Source organism: Talpa occidentalis, unplaced genomic scaffold (genome assembly GCF_014898055.3).
Source record: "Talpa occidentalis isolate TD23 unplaced genomic scaffold, MPIMG_talOcc4v2.1 talOcc4.4, whole genome shotgun sequence".
NCBI lineage: Eukaryota > Metazoa > Chordata > Mammalia > Eulipotyphla > Talpidae > Talpa > Talpa occidentalis.
The window spans coordinates 90,813,782-90,834,311 of NW_023604295.1; the positions used below are offsets into that span (position 1 = coordinate 90,813,782).

Genomic DNA, 20,530 nt, shown 5'->3' on the forward strand with positions numbered 1-20,530 from the left:
TCCAAGTTGCTGTCGTTGCAATCTGGGGAGTGGTTTTCTTTTTGTGGTGTGCTTCTTTCCTGAGGAGTTTTTAGGTTGCGTGTGGTTCTTCTACTCCCTACTGTCTGTTTTCTAATTTGTCGTATGCGTTGGGACACTGTGTTGCTCGGACTGACTGACATCTTGGGTGAACTTCTCCGCTCCCCTCTGGCTCTTCCAGGAGCCATCTCTGTCTTCTGGGGGAGCTTTCTGCTGGTTTTAGGCAGTTTTTACTGAAGAAATGTCCCTGTTCTCAAATGGCGAAGCGGGATGCAGTCCCTGCGCCTCCGGTTTCAGGCACACTCTTCTGCGCACCCGGTCTGCCCCGGACGTGGGTGCCTGCTCCCTCTGTGGGCTCAGACTGCTGGTCGGAAGGGGTCTGGCGTGGAATAACTTCCCGGCTGGCCACTGGGTCCTCCAGAAACCTTCTGCCCTTTTCAAGCAGTCTTAAGAAATGTCCTGTTTTATAGGGTGTTAGTGACTTTTTTTTTCCCTGATCGCTAGGTGGCGCCAGAGATCTCTCCTATTGTCCTTGGGGGGCTGTTTTTCGCCTCCCCCCACCCCGTGGGACAGAGAACAGAGCGGGAATAGTAGGGTACACCTCAACAGCTTTGGGGTGCTGTGTCTGCCTTGTGCCCCACCGTCGTGGAGAAACCACGCCCCGAATTTTCGTGCCCCGGGTCTCAGTTCAAAGCCCTCAGTTCCAGGACGCGGGCTGTAGCCCAGTTCAGTGGCGCGGGAATGGCGCCTTTTGCACAGCTCCCGTGCCTGGGCGCCTGGTTCCTGCTCACTCAGGGAGGGACCTTCACCTCAGTGAGGACCTCCGCGCGTCTCCCCGCAAGCCTAGGTCGTCTCCCCGCAAGCCTAGGTCGCAGGCGCGGGGACCTGGGCAGCCGCGATCCAGGTCTGCACTTGCTTTTCAAGCGCGCCAAGCGCGCTGCTTTCCCGCGCAGGCTTACCGGCAGCCCGGGCTGTGTGCGTGTCTCCCGGGGTCTTTGTTCTTCTCTAATGGCGCCTGGAGCCGTTCGCTCACCGCCGCGGTGGATCCTGTAGGGTTCGCCTCAGCTCCCGCTCACGGGGTGTGGTGGCTGCAATAGTTCCTTTCCACTCACAGTCCCGCTTGCTGCGTCGTTTGTTCTTGTGGGTCGTTTTGGTTTGTTGTTTCCTCCTCTCTGCCGGTCGGAGAGTGCCGCCTCTGTGGGCGGGGGAGGGGAGCAGGGTTCTGCGCTTCCCTCCCTTCTAGTCCTCTTTTATGGCCAGTTTCTTCTTCGGGCAGTTCTCTGGCCTCACCCGTTTATCTTCCGTGTCCCAGTTCTCACTGGGACCTGCCGCTTTTCCTCCCTATTAACTTTTTTTAATGGGAGATCTTACTCGCAGCGTCTCCTCGCCGCCATGTTGCTCCGCCCCTTATGGCTCCAATTATTAATAATCTTTCCTTTTTAATGTATGATGGTACGAAATTTTTGTTAAATAGTTTTATCAGTCAGTTTCCTTCCTAGAGAATTTTGGGGACCCAAAAGCCTTTTATTCTGTCCTCTCTCTGTCCCTTTTAGTCCAAAGTGGCTGTAATTTTTTTCAGCATAACATTCTTAAGAACATTTCCAGTTTCATTTGTCTATGATGGAGAATTACTACAGTACAGAAGAATCTCCTCTATAGACCTTTCCTACATAATTTCATCTCTAGCTGGTTTCTGCCCCGTTGGCTGAGGGGATTAATGAGTCATACACCTAATCAAAGAGCATTTGTGTTACTATATAACTTTTTAATCTTATGTAAATATCATCTAATGGTCTTAAAGCCACATCCTTAGTTTATTTTTTTTTGAGCACTCCTTTTATATTAGCATTCCTTTAGGAGGAATCTCTTAATTTTAGTGTTCTTATTTGCAATTGGCTAGGTGATGATTTCCCAAATAATCAAGTCTAGGTTCTTCTGTATTTAACAGTTATTTTCTCAATATATCTATTTTCTCTTGCTATTAATATTTTTTAATATTTTATATTAATATTTTAATATAAAGACAAAGAAAAAAACATGCCACAAATTCATCTTTTATTGGGTATGCCCTATGATAAATGTCAACTTTAATTAGTTCCAAATTTTACTCTCTGTATAATTTGAGGAAATGATACTACTAAAATTTTTGCAACTGTAAAGGAAAAATATCCTCTTTCACTGTTTTGTAATAATATATCCCTCATTTTCTCACAAGCCTTCTTCTGCAGCAACACTAATCTCCATATATCCACTTAGAGTTTCTGAACCACAATTTAGTTATCTGATGGAGTTATCTGTTAAGTTGATTTAAGATTTCTTTTCATGGAAAACGAGGATTTTCCACTGAGTCTGTGATGATAGAGTTATTGATACATGTATTTCTACTAATCGTATGTTCAAAGCAATCCTTTTTTTAATTATGTTCCTGAAAATTCACCAATTTCTTATTGCCCAATTCCAAAGTCACTTTAACATTTTAGATATTATTTTCAGCTACCAAAATCTGTAATGATCAGGGTTTAGCTAGAGATAAAAAAAAAGAAGTACTGATAACTATTAAGCAATGTGCATAAGGAATAGGTTTTGTGTTTTGGGGGAATAGAGAGATAAATCTAAACCCATAAAATGGACCATCAGGAAAGGCATACTAGAACTATTAGGCATGAACTGAAGCTGTTATCAAAATGTAAAATTTCTTCTTCAAAGAAACTTTGGAGCTAATTTTAGGACATTTCCACTGAGTGACTCATGCTCACCCATATTTTTTTTTTAATTAATAAATTTTATTTTTATATTCCCCATACAATTGCAATCCCCCCCATATTATTTTAGAAAATTATGACATTATCTGCTTATGACCTTTAATAGCATTTACACAATACTGTCACAGCCGCACAGAGATTAATATTTTATTGAATAATGTGGATTATAGCCTGGACAAATGAATATATCACAGTGTGCTAAGAGTCAATATAACCTTCCTTTCTTTTTATTAACTAATTAATTAATTAATTAATTTAAGGAAATACCATTGTTTTACATCCTTGCTAATATTTTGACAGTATACAATTTTTCCCCTCAGGTGTGGTCATGATAACTCTCCCACCTCCAAAGCACCCATAGTCCTTCCAATAGTCTATTGGGCTCTTCTCCCCTTTGTCACCCTTCCCCACGTCTTCCTGCTCCCCCTCTGAATGCTTCACATCTTTGGTTAGTTTTCAAGGGTTGATTTTAATGTTTATCTTTGACCTTTTTTTTGGTTTCTTTATATTCCACATCTAAGTGACACAATCCAGTATTTATCTTTCTTTTTCTGTCTTAATTCATTTAACATATTCCCTCCTGACTCCAACCAGTTGCGGCAAATGCCATGAGTTTATCTTTTTTTTTTAAAGATTGATTTTATTTATGCATGCAAGAACTGGGGTATAGACCAGAGGTGAGGGTGGTGGTGAGAGGATTTGCCAGAGAAAGTGGGGAGCAGAACAGGCAGATCTACTGAAATACACTGCTGAGGGGAGTAGCAGGCAAGACAGGAGAGGTCTTCTGTGCCATGTGGGTTGCTCCCTGGTTGGCTGGGGCTGGGATTGAACTCATGCTACAGTAGCTGGCAATAGCTTGATAGCACTGTGTCTTTAACCCTTGTGCCACCAGGGAGGCCCGCCACGAGTTTATCTTTTGATCATTGTGTGTTTATTTTTTTGGATCATATGCCAAATCTTCTTGATCCATTCATCTGTTATGGGACACTTCTATTGTTGCCATACCTTGGCTGCATTAAATATGGCTGCATAGACATGAAAGAGCAGGTTTCATTTGGAATTTGGGTTTTTGTGTTCTTTGGGTAGATATCTAGGAGTGGAATTGTTGGGCCTCATAGCAGATCTATTTTAGCCAATTGAGGAATCTCTACACTGCTTTCTATAAGGGCTGAATCAGTTTACATTTCCACAAACAGTTCACATTGAACAAATTTGCAATTACATTTCTCCATACCATCACCAACCTTTGATAGCTCTGGCCTTTTTAATATGGGCCATTCTCACTGGTGTGAGGAGGCCTATACAGCTCTTCTGTCCATTTGTTTGGTTGGATTGTTTTTCTTTCTTTCTTTCTTTTTTTTACTTGATTGAAGGCTTTATGGTACATAAAAGGTAGTTTTTTTTATAGTTGCTCTCAGCTTTTTTCACACTGACTTCCATTATATTTGGGTGTTCTATGCCCGAGATTGCTCAGCTGTTGCTGTTGCCATTGGTTTGTTTTCTTTCAGGATCAAGGTGGGTACTTTCATATAAAATCTTATTTTTAATTCCTTCTCTGGCAATTCTTTCCTGGATTCTTTGTTTTGCATAGTTGTACCTACAATGGAACCAGCATCCTAAAGTCTTTAAGAAAAATCCTCCTACTCCAACATCACATGATCTTCTAATTCTACCTTTTCCTTCCTGGGCTCGCCCGGCTCCTGCTCGGCAGCCAGGGGGCACAAGGATTGCTTTTCTTTTTGTTGATTTGCATTAGCTTCTTTAATGAATGATGCTGGGAAAGTTAGACTGGCATGCTAAAGAATGAAACTTGACTACTATCACACATCACGCACAAAAATCCAATCAAAATAGTTGAAACTCTTGGATATAAGAGGTAAAACAATAAATTACATAAAAGAAAACATAAGCAAAATACTCCATGACATAAACTTAAGAGATATCTTTGCAACTTCCCTCCCAACTGCAAGGAAGACAGAAGAGAATATAAACGGTTGGGACTACATCAAATTAAAATGTTTCTGTACAATAAAAGAAACTAATCAAAGCAGAGACACTCTGCTAAATGTGAGAAAATATTTGCACACTGTACAACTTTCTTTTTTAATCCTTGCTCAGAAATTACTGAGTTACCAAGGAAATTAACAAAACATTCTGGCCATAATTTTCAAAATTCTAAACAAGAATAGTATCACTTACCTGCATAGCATGGAGATGAACACTACAAATTTTTGATTATGGTACCAGGGATATAACAGGTGTTTAAAAAGGTTAATTTCATTGTCTCTTTTCTTCTCAGAAGTAGGAAAAAAAAAAAAAAAAACACTTGAAAATCCTTTTGATCATCCCAGAACAAATTAAAATTTAATTATGAATATTTATTTAAGATCAACAATACTATATTCTAATTATGTATCCCTTTCTGATTAGTCTGCAAGCTATAGTGTTCCTAAGACATACCCACCGTTACCCCTTCTATTTATAGTCTAACCTTAATGTATATACTAATGGTTTTACTTCTCTTGCAGTGTTACTATTAAACATAATTTCATAGCAAAAATAATGTGTACTTTTCATGATGAGGTTGATGATATTGGTGATGATAATGGTGCTTATTTGCTCATGATTTGCAATTATGAATGTATACAACATAACTGGCCAGGCTCTGAATATACAAATAAACAGGGCCAGTGACTACTAGTGCACTGAAGACAATTAATCAATATGTGAACAATAAAAACATTAGTAGAAGTCAACAGATCTTGAGCTTGTATCAGTTCTCAGCACATTTTTATTTTTACTTAATGTATTTTTTATTGTGTTAATATTGATTTACATTTTTTTTTGCTGTTTTGGAAATATAGGATTCTCCCTTCAAGTGTAGTTACCATTACAATCTACCACTAGCACATTTTTAAACACTGTAAATGTATTAACCTAATTAAAGAAAAATTATGAATTACCAACATGAAAGAAATGATGTGAAACACAAAATATTCAGATTACATAAAATGTTACTGGAGCAAGAAAATCTACTAACTACTGCAAAATAATGATTTTTAATATCCATTTTTGATTCTGGTAAAACTAACTTGTCCAAACGGAACATATAACAAAAAGTTACATTGTTTTACACTTTCTGAAAATTAAAAAAAAATAATAATAATAGCCTGTTCAACCTATTCATTGAACCAAAGCAAGGAAAAACATGAGAGGAAACAATTTAAAAAGAAAAGATTCTTATAGAAAACTGTACATTGGCAATGTAAGTAAATTTCAACTTTAGTTCTTTTGTTGAGCATGGCAACTGAAAGCAGAATCTTGCTGTCATATTGGAAATTGGTATGATATGGAATAAATCAAGTACCCTATGTATAGTGATTAAAATTAGATCCATTTACTGGTATATATTTTCTGGCTTCTTCTGCTGCCAGGATAATTGCCACTGCCAAGGCTTTATGTTCAACGAACTCAACTTGCCAGTCCAAAAAGTCACGTGATAGTGCTGTATGGTGCCAAGCAAAGGGGAGAATCGCTGGGGAGCCTAGGAGGGGGGAAAGCTCAAACAAATGAGCTTTTTGGCAAGACATGATCCCCTTTGGAAGGACCCCTACCTTTCAAAGAGCAGACTGCATTTTGCTAGTAACAAGTACCAACTGTGTTCCTTTACAGAAATCCCAGTAAGCTTTACCATCACTGATAATACATCTCCGATGGTGGCAAAAACTCCACTAATGAGAGCCTCTTATCTCTAAAATGAGTTTACAAGATTATAACTTATTCTCAAAATATATTTTGTTTCTATTTGTCTCTTCAAATGAGAACTTTCCAATTCTCTGGTGTCTTGCCATAGTTAAACTGTTACATATTTTTTTCTACCACTTGAATGTTACAATTTATAAAGGCTTTAAAGAGAGAAGTTTTTAAAAGGGTGTGTAAAACAAAACAATGAACAGATAAGATAAAGACTTTATGTAGTTGGCTTTAAGTTTATGTTAGGAAGAATAATTATTATTTTATGATTATAATTGTTATAATTATTATTTATTTACATATAGAAGTTTTGTTATCTTGATTTTAACATGTATTTGATTCACCTTGCAATTTCCCACAAAACAGGACATAAGGTTCTCTTGTCTTTTTTTTTTTTCCCTGTGCTTTCCTAGAATAGATATAATGTGTTCCACCAGATTTTAATTACACTACTACTTTGGCATGTTGTCATGTATTGCTGTACTTGGTTTCTTGAAAGCATGAAGATGTGTTTGCTATAGACACTGCTAAATATGTCTTTCATTTATTGAGCTGTTAGAAGATGGAGAACAAGAGTTGAGATTAGCAAAGTGGTCTTTGCAATGACAAAACTGTTTGTAGTTAATTCTTGAAACACGCTGAGTCTTGGATCTTTTGCATGAATTTATAAATGGTTTTTCTTCAAATTTAATTTTCTTTCTGAAATATTACCCTTGAAATTATGAACAAATATGGAAATGCCATATATCCAAAAAATCAATACCTCACAAATAAATTATTTTAGATTTTTGCCAGATAAAATATTAATGTTTACATTTTAATCTCACATGAATATAATTTAAAGTTATGAAATTGCTATTTTTTAATCTTTTTCTAATTTATTATTTTATACAAGCACTGGGTACAGTCAGGAGCCCGGGGGGCGGGTGAGAGAATTCACCAGAGCCAGAGCGGGAAACAGAACAGCAGACTGATGAAATACACTGCTGAGGGGAGCAGCAGGTGCAGCAGGAGAGGTCTGAGCTACATGTGGGACCCTCGCCAGTGGCCAGGGATGGAACCAGTGCTGCAGAGGCTGCGGGCAGCTTCGCAGCCCAGCGCTCAACTGCTGTGCCACCAGGGGAGGCCCTGAAATTGCTATTTTTAAGGTCAGGGATAAAAGGGCAGCTTAGAAGTCTTGTGTGTGTATGTATTTATAATTTCTCTTTTACATTGTTGTTGCTTGGAGAATTTATGTTTAATCAAGTAAAATTAATACTTAAATTCTCCAGTTACTAAGATTTGTTTGTACAAAAACCCATGCCTAAAATTAATAAGTTTAACTGTTACATACTGTGAGGAGCAATGCAATAATTTATGAACCACTTAACTAAAATTATCATTTTCCATAAGAAAAATGTAAGTTCAACTTCCTGTTGTTTCATAAAGTTATCTTTTCACTTATTTACTATTATCATCCCAGCCAGCACTTGACAAAATAAAATCATCTTTTTGACTGTATGTTAGATTTAAGAAAATTCTTCCTTTCCACTGGATTCAAGTTGTCAAAGGACACCTTTAATGCTGACGTCCTAATAACTTCTAGAAGTATGTATCTGCTTATGTTTGTGACATTTATAATTAAAGAAAAAGTGGTTCAATCTGAAAGACATGAAGAGTTTAGACAATTTACTGAATTATTAGCCAAAAAAAGAGCAAAGGAATATTTCCACTTGCTTTCTAAGCTCTTCCTTCTTTATTTCTAAAGTCAGCAGTTTTTGCAAGTGAGATTTTCTTTGTTCCTTTTTAAACAATCATAGTTTTCCTTATTTTTAAATTAACATTACATATTTATGTAACCTTGGGGTTACATTTTTACTTCTCCATATGTGCACATGCTTCATTCACCTTCCACTAAAGCTCCAATGCCAACGTCTTATTCTCTTCTTACTCCTACCCACTTCTCCCTCCCCCATTCACTTTGGTCACCAGTATATTTTTCATAGTCTAAGAATTGTTTTTTTGCTATGCTTTTCCAGTATATGATTTCTGGTTATTTATATTCCACAAGCAAGTGAAACCATCTGGGGGCCTGTCTTTCATTTTATGACTTATTTCATGTAGCATAATTTCCTTAAGTTCTACCCATTTTCTCCAAAAAAGCACTATTTGAATACTACTTGGCTTAAAAAAATATATATATATATTTTTTTTAAGCCAAGTAGTATTCCTAATCTGTCATGGGGCATTCAGATTGATTCCATGACTTGACAATTGTGAAAAAGGCTGCTATGAACACAGGAGTGCTTAAAATACTTTTGTATTAGTGTTTTCACATTATTTGGGTGAATATCAAGCAGAGGTATTGCTGGATCATGTGGGATTTCCATTGCTATTTTTTAAGGAATCTACATTACCTTGTCCATAAAGTCTACACTAAATTGCATTCACATCAACAGTGGATGATTGCTCATTTTCTGCACATCCTTTCCAAAATTTTTGTTTATATTCTTTCTTATATGGACCATATTCACAGGGGTGAGGTGATACCTCATTGTGGTTTTTATTTGCCTTTCTCTTAGAATAAGTGACACTGAACAATGTTTTAGATGCTGTTAGAACATATGAATGTCTTCTTTGCAAATGTATGTATTTAGATATTTTCTCCATCTTTGTATTGGGTTGTCTATATTAATGATGTAAGTACTTTATTTTGGTAATTAAACCTTCTCAGATGTGTGCTGTGCAAATATCTTCTTCCAGTCTGTAGATTACCTTTTTGTTTTTGTGATGGTTTCTTAGAGGAACAAAAGATTTTTTGTTAGATGTAGTCCCACTTATTTATTTTTGCTTTTGTTTCCATTCCCGTTGGGATGGCAACCCAAATTTCTGTTTGTGGTTAATATCCAGTAGCATATCCTATGTGTTTTAAATAATTTATAGTAGTAGAACTTATATTCATGTATTTAACCCACCCATTTTGAGTTAATTCTTGTGATGGAGCTAAGTATGGATCTCCTTTCTCTCTCTCTTTCTCTCTCTGTGTCTCTCTCTCTGTCTCTGTCTCTGTCTCTGTCTCTCTCTCTCTCATCTTTGCATGTGACTAAGTTTCCAGCACCATTTGTTAAAGAGAATGACGTTACCCATTGTATGCTGTAGCTTGTTTGTCAGATAAACTGCCCATATTAGTGCAGATTTATTTCTGGGATGTCTATTTTATTCCATTGACCTGTTTCTGTTTTTGCTACAATGCCATACTGTCTTGATTACTGTTGCTATGCATTATATTTTGAAGTCAATAAGTGTGAATCTTCAATTTTCCTCTTTTGTCTCAGAATACTTTGGATATTCAGGACCTCGTGTGGTTCTAATCAAATTTTATAATTGTTATGTTTCCTTGAAAATTAGTCATTAGGATTTTGATAATGTATTATGTCAAATTTGTAAGTTGCTTTAGGTGATATGGCCATTTTAATGGTGCTTATTTTTTTAATTAATGAACTTTTAAGATAATTTTCCATCAGGACCAAGCTTTTTATCCCAAGGATAAAAGGCTTAATCAATATTTATTTATTTATTTATTTTTTAATCTTTTTTTAAAATTTTTTTATAGAGGCATGTTTTTTTTTATTTATTTATTTGTTTGTTTGTTTTTGTTTATACATGCGCTGGGTACAGTCAGAAGTGCGGGAGGGTGAGAGAATTCACCAGAGCCAGAGCGGGGAGCAGAGCAGGCAGAAGGACTGAAGTACACTGCTGAGGGGAGCAGCGGGCGGCAGGAGAGGTCTGCGCGCCATGTGGGACCCTCCTCTGGTGGCCGGGGAGCAGCCGGGGATCGAACCGGCGCTGCAGAGGCCGCGGGCAGCTTCGCAACCCAGCGCTCAACCACTGTGCCACCGGGGAGGCCCTTAATCAATATTTAGAAAAACATTAATATCATTCACCAGATCAACACAAAAGAAGATAAAAATCTCATAATTATTTCAATAAATGCTAAAAACACCCCAAACATTTGTGAAGATTCAAAACCCATTTATGATAAAATTGCAATAAAGTGGGAACATATGCAACTTATATCAACATAATAAAATCATATTTGACATAGTCAATGTGATGCCAACATCATACTCAATGGTAAAAAATTGAAGTATTCCCACTAAGATTAGGAACAAGAAAAGGATGTGCACTTTCACTACTGCTGCCCAACATAATATTGGAATTTCTAGCCAGAAAAATTAGCCAAGAAAAAATTTTAAAGGAATCACACTGGAAAAGAAATGATCACAATTTTCAGATGACGCAATTATATACGTAGAAAATACAAGACTCTACCAAAAAAATAAAACTACTATAAATAATAAATAAATGCAATCAAGTGAGGGAGATTTTCTTTCCCTGATTTTCTTACTTCTCCACCCCAACCCACTCACTCACAGTGGCCTGTGCTTATCCCACATTCAAATCACTACTCTCTTCCTCACAATATTTTTTTCCACTTTAATGTAAGTCATTGTTTGACAGCAGCTCTTGAAAAAATTGTGCTCATATAGAAAAATATATTTTCAACTTCCCTGTTTATACTATTATTCAACTTCCTGGAAAACTCTCTACTATTATTGTTAAAGTTAGGCTTGCCATTTGCTCCTGTCACCCAAATATCCTATTCACTATTTTTATTTATCTTATATTGTCCTCCCAGATACTGAAACACAATTTCTAACCATAACTTGAAAGATTTTCATATAATTAGGACATTGATATTTTCCCTTTGATTTATTCCTTGCAAATACAAATTATTTTTGACTTTTATTAACTTTTAATTAGTTAGAGGAGTATAAGAAAGTATGGCAAATATTTAGGAAATATTCAACTTATTATTTTTTCTACATAAATTGTGTGTTTACATTACATGTGAAAAATATTTTTATAATAGTGGCATATGGAGGCTCATTTTATAATTTGTGAATACTATACTTCAGTAAAATAATTCATAGTTTTAAGAATATTTCAATATTATAGATATATTGCAGATTAAGTCAGAAAAATCAATTTAAATTTATTTTTATTTATTAAAACTGATATAAGAATATATAGTACATAGTTCAAAACACAGATTTGTTTGTACTGCTTATTTAAAATCTTTCAAAGTATCTTCTTGTCTTTAAGATGAAGTCCACCATGTCTATTACAAACATATCAACTTTTTATTATTTGGTAACAAAGTCCCTAGTTGGGCTATGTAATATGTAATTATCTATCTTCTCAAGTTCTCTACATATAGCTCTGTAGTATTTCAGAGGATTTTGCAGTCCGTCCTTCTTAAACCTCTCATCTCACACTATCCATGATTCTAGCCTTCCTTTTTAATGTGGAAAAAAATTCAAATAATCATCAAATAATTATCTATATCTAGTGATATAAACAGCTTGTCTAATGAGAGATATAGAGCATAGATCTAAATATACTGTTTCCTCAGACTGTATGTTCTATCCCAAATTTGTTTGCTAGATTGCATTAATAGCTAGAAAATTATCATTGTCAGCCCTGGCCAAGGGTACATTTAATGCAAAGAATATACAAATACAGTTAAAAGACACCTGGAGAACCAGCACTAATTCTGAAACAAGTTTTTCATGATGAACATCATTACAAATACAAACCAGGTGCACTCTCTACAAAACAACTATGATGATTTGTTCTTTATTGTTGCAGATATCTCATCTTTATGACCTAGATGTTGACAGATACCTAGTATCTCCCCAAGCACATTCACATTTTGCAGTCCCTTCATTCTCAAAGCCTTTAGTTTCTGAAGAAAAGACTCTAATTCACGACATGGTAACTTTGAGACTTCTTTTTCTAAAAAAATATTTTTTAAAATCCTTGTTTATTTTTTTTTCAAATGTTGGATTTCTCCCTGCAGTTACAGTCACCAAAGTTTTCCCATCACCAAAGTGCCCACATTCCTCTGCCACACTGGACATGCTCTCCTTCTCCTGTTCCTACTTTCCTCCTTCCCTCCCATCCTATCCCTTCCTGAATATCTTAGATTTTTCTTGATGATCTAAATGTTAAGACTTGCCAGACACATCACAATAATTGATGACGTGGTCTAGATGACTAGATTATGTTTTCATATTGGATAATCTTGGCTTTTACATATTAATTAGTTGACCATCAAAATTGCTATTCTATTAAATTTGTTTGGAACATCTGTAAAACTAATAAAATTATTTATGATGTATTCACAGTTAAAACAAAGATTTTCTTATTTAAGCACTTTAAAATTGAAAAGTCACTAGGGCTTCCCTGGTGATATAGGGGTTAAGTCTCAGCACTCTCACTCTATCACCACTGTGGCCTAAGCTTGATAACCAGCCAGGAAGCTGACTCACATGGCACAGCAGACCTCTCCTGTCTAGCCCCCGGCTCCTCTCAGCATTGTATTTCAATAGATCCACCTGTTCTGTTTCCCACTCTGTCTCTGGTGAGTCCTCTCAACCCCCTGCACCTCTAGAAACACTCAAGTTCTTCTTTGTATAAATAAATAAAATAAATCTTAAAAAATAAAATAAAAAACTGAAAAGTTACTTGTTGAAATCAGAAGTTGCATAAATCATTAAGCATTTATATGTTCAAAAGTTAACTTTTGAAATACTTAAGCTGTTTACATTTCATGCAGGGTTGGAATGACTAATGTTTTGGTATCAATGGACTGATATACTTTATTTCTCTCACACTCGGAGTGTGTGTGTGTGTATGTGTGTGTGTGTATCCCATTGATTTCAAAACTTCCAGATGAGGAACAGAAAATAAATAATCTGCTAATTTACTACTATGTCATTTCAAAAACACACACATAAAAATCAGGATGAGAAAAGGAAAACAATGGCCTTCACATCCCTGGTCTCTTTTCTTATTTCTACCTTTGTTTTTAATCTATATATGCTTTGCTTTGACTTTTGCTTTTTTAAAAAATGAATAAATGAAATATTTACCTATTAGTTTCATAGGATTCTATCATTTTTTTATTTTTTAAAGATTTATTAATTCATTTATACAAGATCTGGAACACATACCAGATGCGCGGGAGGGTGAGAGGATTCACCAGACAGATAGTGGAACAGAATAGGCAGACTGACAAAATACACTGAAGTGAGCAGCCGGCAAGACAGAAGAGCTCTGCCACACCATGTGGGACCCTCGCCGGCCAGCGGGATAGAACTGGCGCTGCAGAGGCTGTGGACAGCTTCACAGCGCAGCACTCAGCCACCTGTGCCACCAGGGGAGGCCCTATCAGTCTTTAAAATTATCGGATTGTTCTGTCATAAGCTTGATTTCTAAGAAAATAATTATCATTTTGAAAAAAGCATCAATTTGGCATTTCTGACAATTCATTCATTTTGTATTAATGTTATTTCCTGGGGAAAAAGAGGAAACACTTCATATAAAAACACTCCCCATTACTATTCCTTTCCTAACTTGATAACTATTCCTTAAATTATGAATAGTCTATTTATCAGGTTGCTTTCTCAAACATATATTTAATATAAAAGTGAGTGGAATGGTTTATAAAACATTCATGTTAAACACAATGGTTCATTAAGTAATTCATTTATATCTTACCTTGAAGAAAACAGTTTATAGGTCACTCATTCTATGAAACTTCTTGGATCTCTCCATGCTAATACATATATGCAGAATTGATTACTTTCTCTCTGCTGTCTAAGAAAATGCACAATTTATGACAATTAGTATATTGTTTATACAGAATTTTCATTTCTTCCTCATAAGCTCTAAATGATTAAGATTTTTAAAAATATATTTATATGTAAATACCTGCGCAATGCCTAGCACCTACAAGAAACAAAAAAAAATTGCTGACGTTTTCTTTCAATTTCAGTATTTTTATTAGAAAACAATAAACCTATTGTAGAATGTGAAAAAAATCTAAAATTACTAAGAACATTCATTATTTTTAACTCTATGATGCTGAATTAACCACTGCCAATATCGATATCTGAATTAATGCTTGTTATAATTGTACATAATGTGTGGATTAAGATTAATAAACAAAGCCTTTCATAACCAAAAATACCTATTTTTATTGCACTTGACTATATTTCTCTTTTTAGTATATTATAAATTATTTTCTTACTAGCGGACTCACAATTATTTTGGGTCAATTTTGATTATTTATTTTATGCAGTAAATATTACTAAACTTCTACCATATGAAATGAATATTTCAAACTTACATATTTGTCTTTTTTAAAAAAGTTTTAAGTTTGCATTTTTGCTCTTCCATGTGCCATATATATATATTATTTTTTAAAGCTTTTATTTATTTATAGAAGAACTGAGGTACAGGCCAGATGCGCGGGAGGATGAGAGGATTCACCAGAGACAGAGCAGGGAACAGAACAGGCAGACTGATGAAATACACTGCTGAGGGGAGCAGTGGGCGTGACAGGACAGGTCTTCTGCGCCATGTGGGACCGTTGCCGGCTGGCTGGGATCGAATGTGCGTTGCAGGGGCTGCAGACAGCTTTACAGCACTGCGCTCAACTGCTCTGCCACCAGGGGAGGCCACCCGGGGAGGCCTCATGTGTCATATAAGTTCTACTCACCTTCCACCAAACCACCCATGCCAAAATCCTTTTTTTTTTTTAAGATTTATTCATTTATACATAAAAGAAGTGGGGTACAGGCCAGAGATGTAGGGGTGAGAGGATTCACCAGAGACAGAGTGGGGAACAGAACAGGCAGATCGACTGAAATACACTGCTGAGGGGAGCAGTGGGTGAGTCAGGAGATATCTGCTGTGCCATGTAGGTAGCTCCCTGGCTGGGGATCGAACTTGTGCTGCAGTGGCTGCAGATAGCTTCGTAGGTTGCTTCTTAACCACTTGTGCCACCAGGGAGGCACTCCAAAATCCTCTTTACCTTCTTTCCCATCACTTGCTCCCTTCTTGCTGCTCCCGCTGGTAACCATTAAATTCTTTCCTAACTTTGAGATTTATTAGTATTGTACCTTGCCTGTGTATCTTTTTATTTATATTCCACAGATGAGTGAAACCATTGATATCTATAATTAACTTACACACTTACTTCAATTTACATGATCACCTCAAGGTTAATCCCTTTCGTCACAAAAGCCACAATTTCATCCTTTTTGCAGCTGTGTAGTATTCCATTGAATCTATATTCCACAATTTCTTTAGACATTAGTTTGTTGAAGGACACTTAGTTTTGTTTTATGATTTGACAGGCGTGGGCAGTGCTGCTATGCAATGCACATAGGCCTATCAAAACTTTTCAAATTAGAATTTTAATATTTTAGGATAAATGAATATTACAGGAATTGCTTGATCATATGGAAATTTCATTTTTATGTTAAGAAATTACCAAGTCATTTGCCAAAGAGGCTGAACCAATTTGCATTCCCAACAACAGTGGATGAGTTTCCCTTTTCCATCATAACATCACTAGGCTTTGTTGATATTGATTTTTAAAAAATATCTCTGTCTTAATGAAACCTACAGTTAGGAAACCAGATGGCAACAGATAATTTACAAAAGTAAAGGCTCAGAACTCAATTTAGAAAACACAAGTCTTTTTCTAGGTTGATGAAGGAAATGAAAATATGGATTATCTGTAATATTCAAAATCTCTGCAACATTCAGGAATTGTATTTGAACATTTGTAATTATGTATATGCATTTGTGTGTATGTGTGATCGGATGTCTACATACTTTTCTTATTGTGATCATTTTATGAAAGTACTAGCAATTTTCTAACTATTCTGAATCCTTCTATCTATAATTTTAGGTACTCTTTCTCCAACAGATTCGATCTTTTTTCCTGATTTTTTATTAACTTACTATGGGATAAGTTGTTTTCAGGCTTTTCTGCCCTCCCACCATTAGGATTGCCCTGCCTGATGGGGCACCTGCAGTTGTTACATTGTTGTAAGCTGTCTTATTTACTTCTGTGGGCCATGGGAGAAGTATTTAGATAGTCAACAAGAAAGACAGGGACAGAAGAAGAGGCAGGACAGCGAAGGGGAGAAAGAAGGCCAGAGAAGCCTGGAGTGAAGACCTGGTAGGGGCTTGGAGACCTGCCAGCCTCCTGCCCCCCCCACCCTGCACCCCTGCCTACCGTGTACGTGGTTGCTGTGCTACATGTAAAAGCTCAATAAAAGCCTGAGAAAGCCACACAGGACTCCACAACTCCTCCTTTACCCTGTCTGCCAGATCACTGAAAACCTGCTCCGTCCCATCCTGCCACTACACTTACAAAACAATTGCTAGCTATAATTTAATACCTATTTTAGAACAACTCACAGATATTCAATGTTTTTGATCACTAATTATTTAAATATAAATGCCAATATTTCATATGAATAAATCACATTGATAGTCCACATACATTAAAAGAAAAAATGAAACTAACCAAAAGCAAGTAAATCTCAGAAAATTAGATATAGGTCTGCAAATGTGAACTGCTTTTCTGATAAAATATTATCTTTAAAATAAAATTTACATAATATGTTTATTATTTATATGTAGATTTCTTTATCCCCTGGAAAATATTTTCAGTTTTTATACTATGTTTAAGCACCATTTCTTAAGAAATACTAAAAATTCAATGCTAACAGGAAAAAGTAGTGTGGGCAAAAGGCTTTGAATCTAAGCAACCCATAACAGATTTCCAAGATGTATTATTTCTTTTCTAAATGATAATCACTTATTTTATCTGGTTATCTCATAATAAAAAAATTGAATAAATGTAGGTAAACTTTGAACTTTGGATGCCATAATGCAAGTTAGACAAGCCTGTAAACTTGAGTATAGCTTTAATCAACCAGTCAATGTGGAGAGTAAAAGTGGAAAATTGTTAATAAATGTAAAGCTTTCTTTTAATTGATTCTGTGAAAGAAAATAATTTATATTGCTTCATACTTAATGGGAAAGCAAATATCAAAGTAAATTATACAGCATTATATATGTATATGTATGGACACACATATATGTTTTATTTATTTATTTATTTTTAAAGATTTATTTATTTATTTATACAAGCACTGGGTATAGTCAGAAGCGAGGGAGGGTGAGAGAATTCACCAGAGCCAGAGCGGGGAACTGAACAGGCAGAGTGACAAAATGCATTGCGAGGGGAGCAGTGGGGGCGACAGGAGAGGTCTGTCGCGCCATGTGGGACCCTCGCTGGTGGCCGTGGATCGAACCAGCGCTGCAGAGGCTGCGGACAACTTTGCAGCCCAGCGCTCCATTGCTGCGCCACCAGGGGAGGCCCGCACACATATGTTTTATAAAGATAAATAGATGATGATTAGGTGTTTAATTTCGTATTTATGACTTTATAATAAACTGTGTCCTTAATGTCATGTGTTTGCAACTATCCCAGGCCAGGAAGGTTCACTGTTAATTTGGCCAAACTAGGAAAAGAATTTTGGAGGCTTAGGTATATCTGACATGCCTTTAATGCTGAAACAGGGAAACAGCAGATAGGCAGGAAGGCCAGCTCCTAGGAAGAAAAAGATGGAAAGACTGAATAGCAACTGAGCCTCCTATCCCCCTTTATACTGTTATGTACCTATTGTCACATAGCTGATACATTGTTGCACATGCAAGGCACTTTCAAAATTGCCAGCCATCTGTTGTTTGCTGGAAGACCAAAAGGTGGAAAACATAATTGATACATTTCGAGGATCTGTTGTTTGGAAGGCAAAAATGAGACTGAATTAACCCAAATTAACCCATTTTCTTTATACCATAGTTTCATTTCTATTAATGAGATTTAACTTATATTTGTTCTTTATTTTTTCATTTCTTTTTTTGTTAATTAGTTTTTTAATTTTTTTACATCACTGATCATTTTTAAACGATATTTTCTTCCCCTACCCCCTCAGGTGTAGTCCCCATAGAGTTTCCTTCCCCAATGCAACCGTGCACCATCACCTCAGTCCCCTGTGCTCCTCTCTCCCTCCCTCTGATCCCTCTCCCACCTCCTCCCCTGCAGTATGTCTCTGATGTATAATTTTCTGTTTTTGCTTTGTTGTGTTTTATACTGTTATTATTATTTTTAAGATTTATGATTTATGCATATAAGAGCTGGAATACAGGCTAGAGATGCCAGGGGTGAGAGGATCCACCATTGACAGAGTGGGGAACAAAACAGGCAGACTGAAATACTGTGCTGAGGGGGGCAGCAGGCAAGACGGAAGAGGTCTGCCTTGCCATGTGGGTTTCTCCCTGGCTGGCCAGGGATCGAACTTGTGCTGCAGAGGCTGCGGATTGCTTCATAGTGCACTGCTTAACCACTTGTGCCACTAGGGAGGCCCTATACTGTTATTATTTTTTTACACTGATGTCTTATTTGGTTTGCCTATATTCCTGCTATAAGTGAAATGATCCGATATTTTTCTTTTTCCTTCTGGCTTACTTCGCTGAGCATAATTCCTTCTAGCTCCATACATGTTGACAAGGGACTGATCGCAAAGATATACAAAGAACTCACACTACTCAACAAAAACAAAATAAACAATCCAGTCAAGAAATGGGCAGAAGAATTTAAAAGGCATTTCTCCAAAGAGGAAATGCAAATGGCCAACAGGCATATGAAAAAATGTTCAACATCCCTTATCATCAGGGAAATGCAAATCAAAACCACACTAAGATACTGCCTTACACTAGTAAGAATGGCATATATATAAAAAAAAGCAAACCAAACTAAACAAAACAAAACAAAACAAAAAACAAGCAACAACAAATGTTGGTTAGGATGTGGTGAAAAAGGAACTCTCTTACATTGCTGTTGGGAGTGCAAACTGGTCCAACCACTATGGAAAACTGTCTGGAGCTTCCTCAGTCTACTAAAAATGGAGCTACCATATGACTCAGCAATTCCACTCCTAGGGATCTACCCAAAGGACACAAAAACATTGATTCAAAAGACCAGGTGTACCCTATGTTTATTGCAGTACTATTTACAATAGGTAAAACCTGGAAACAACCCAAATATCCAAAAATAGATGACTGAATCAAGAAGATGTGGTATATATACAAAATGGAATATTATTCAGCAATCCAAAAAGATAAACTCATGCCATTTGCAGCAACGTGGATGTTCTCTACTTTAATACCATAAGAATGAAAATCTCGGACCTCCCTGGTGGCGCAAGGGGTTGGTAGCAGCACTATGGGGCTGTCTGCAGCTTCTGAAGCATGAGTTCGATCCCCGGCCAGCTACGTGGGGAGCGGCATACATGGCGCAGCAGACCTCTCCTGTCTCACCCACTACTCCCCTCAGCATTGTGTTTCAGTCAGTCTGCCTGTTCTGTTCCCTACTCTGTCTCTGCTGAATCCTCTCACCCCCTGCACCCCTGGCCTGTGCCCCAGGTCTTGTATGCATAAATGGATAAATCTTTAAATAAAAAGATTTAAAATATTGAAAAGACATGTAATTGCATTCATTTTCCACTTTTAGTTAACTTGTTTTTTTTACCTTTAAAGTTTTATTGAAATGTAATACACAGAAAAATTTTCCAGTGAGTGAATATTTACTAATGACCATATACATGAAACCATCATCCATATGGCGATAGAATCAGAAATTTCCATCAAATTTCCCTTTAGACTTTAATCTCTGACACAGGTAACTATTATTCTGATATCCATCATCTTGTATTAATTTCTCTGCTCTCAAACTATATATAAATGGTATCAAATAGCATTTTTTGTTGCATCTGACTGCTTTCATTCAATGCTTTACTTTTGAGATTTAGTCATATATTTATTTTTCACTATAGACACTAATTAATTGTTTTGATTTCTGGAGAGCAGAGATCAACTATTTTTTCTATAAAATGTAAGTTTGATAAAAACATAATGTTTTTAAGGAAATATAGTATCTGTTACATCTTCTCAATTCTGTAGTGTATTGTAGTATGAGAACAGTCATAGACAATATATAAATGAATAGACATGTCTATATTCTA

The 20,530-nt window shown here is 36.4% G+C and overlaps 1 protein-coding gene across 1 annotated transcript; it reads right to left on the bottom strand.

Moving 5' to 3' along the window:
• Window positions 1-4,250: 4,250 nt before the first annotated feature.
• LOC119258195 (cytochrome c oxidase assembly protein COX20, mitochondrial-like) lies at window positions 4,251-15,160 on the bottom strand. The gene is made up of 2 exons (XM_037526657.1): window positions 15,142-15,160; window positions 4,251-4,480 (listed from the first exon to the last, which is right to left on the bottom strand). Exons 1-2 carry the CDS (start codon window positions 15,158-15,160, stop codon window positions 4,251-4,253), a joined length of 249 nt encoding a protein of 82 aa, XP_037382554.1.
• Between the last annotated feature and the right edge of the window lie 5,370 nt (window positions 15,161-20,530).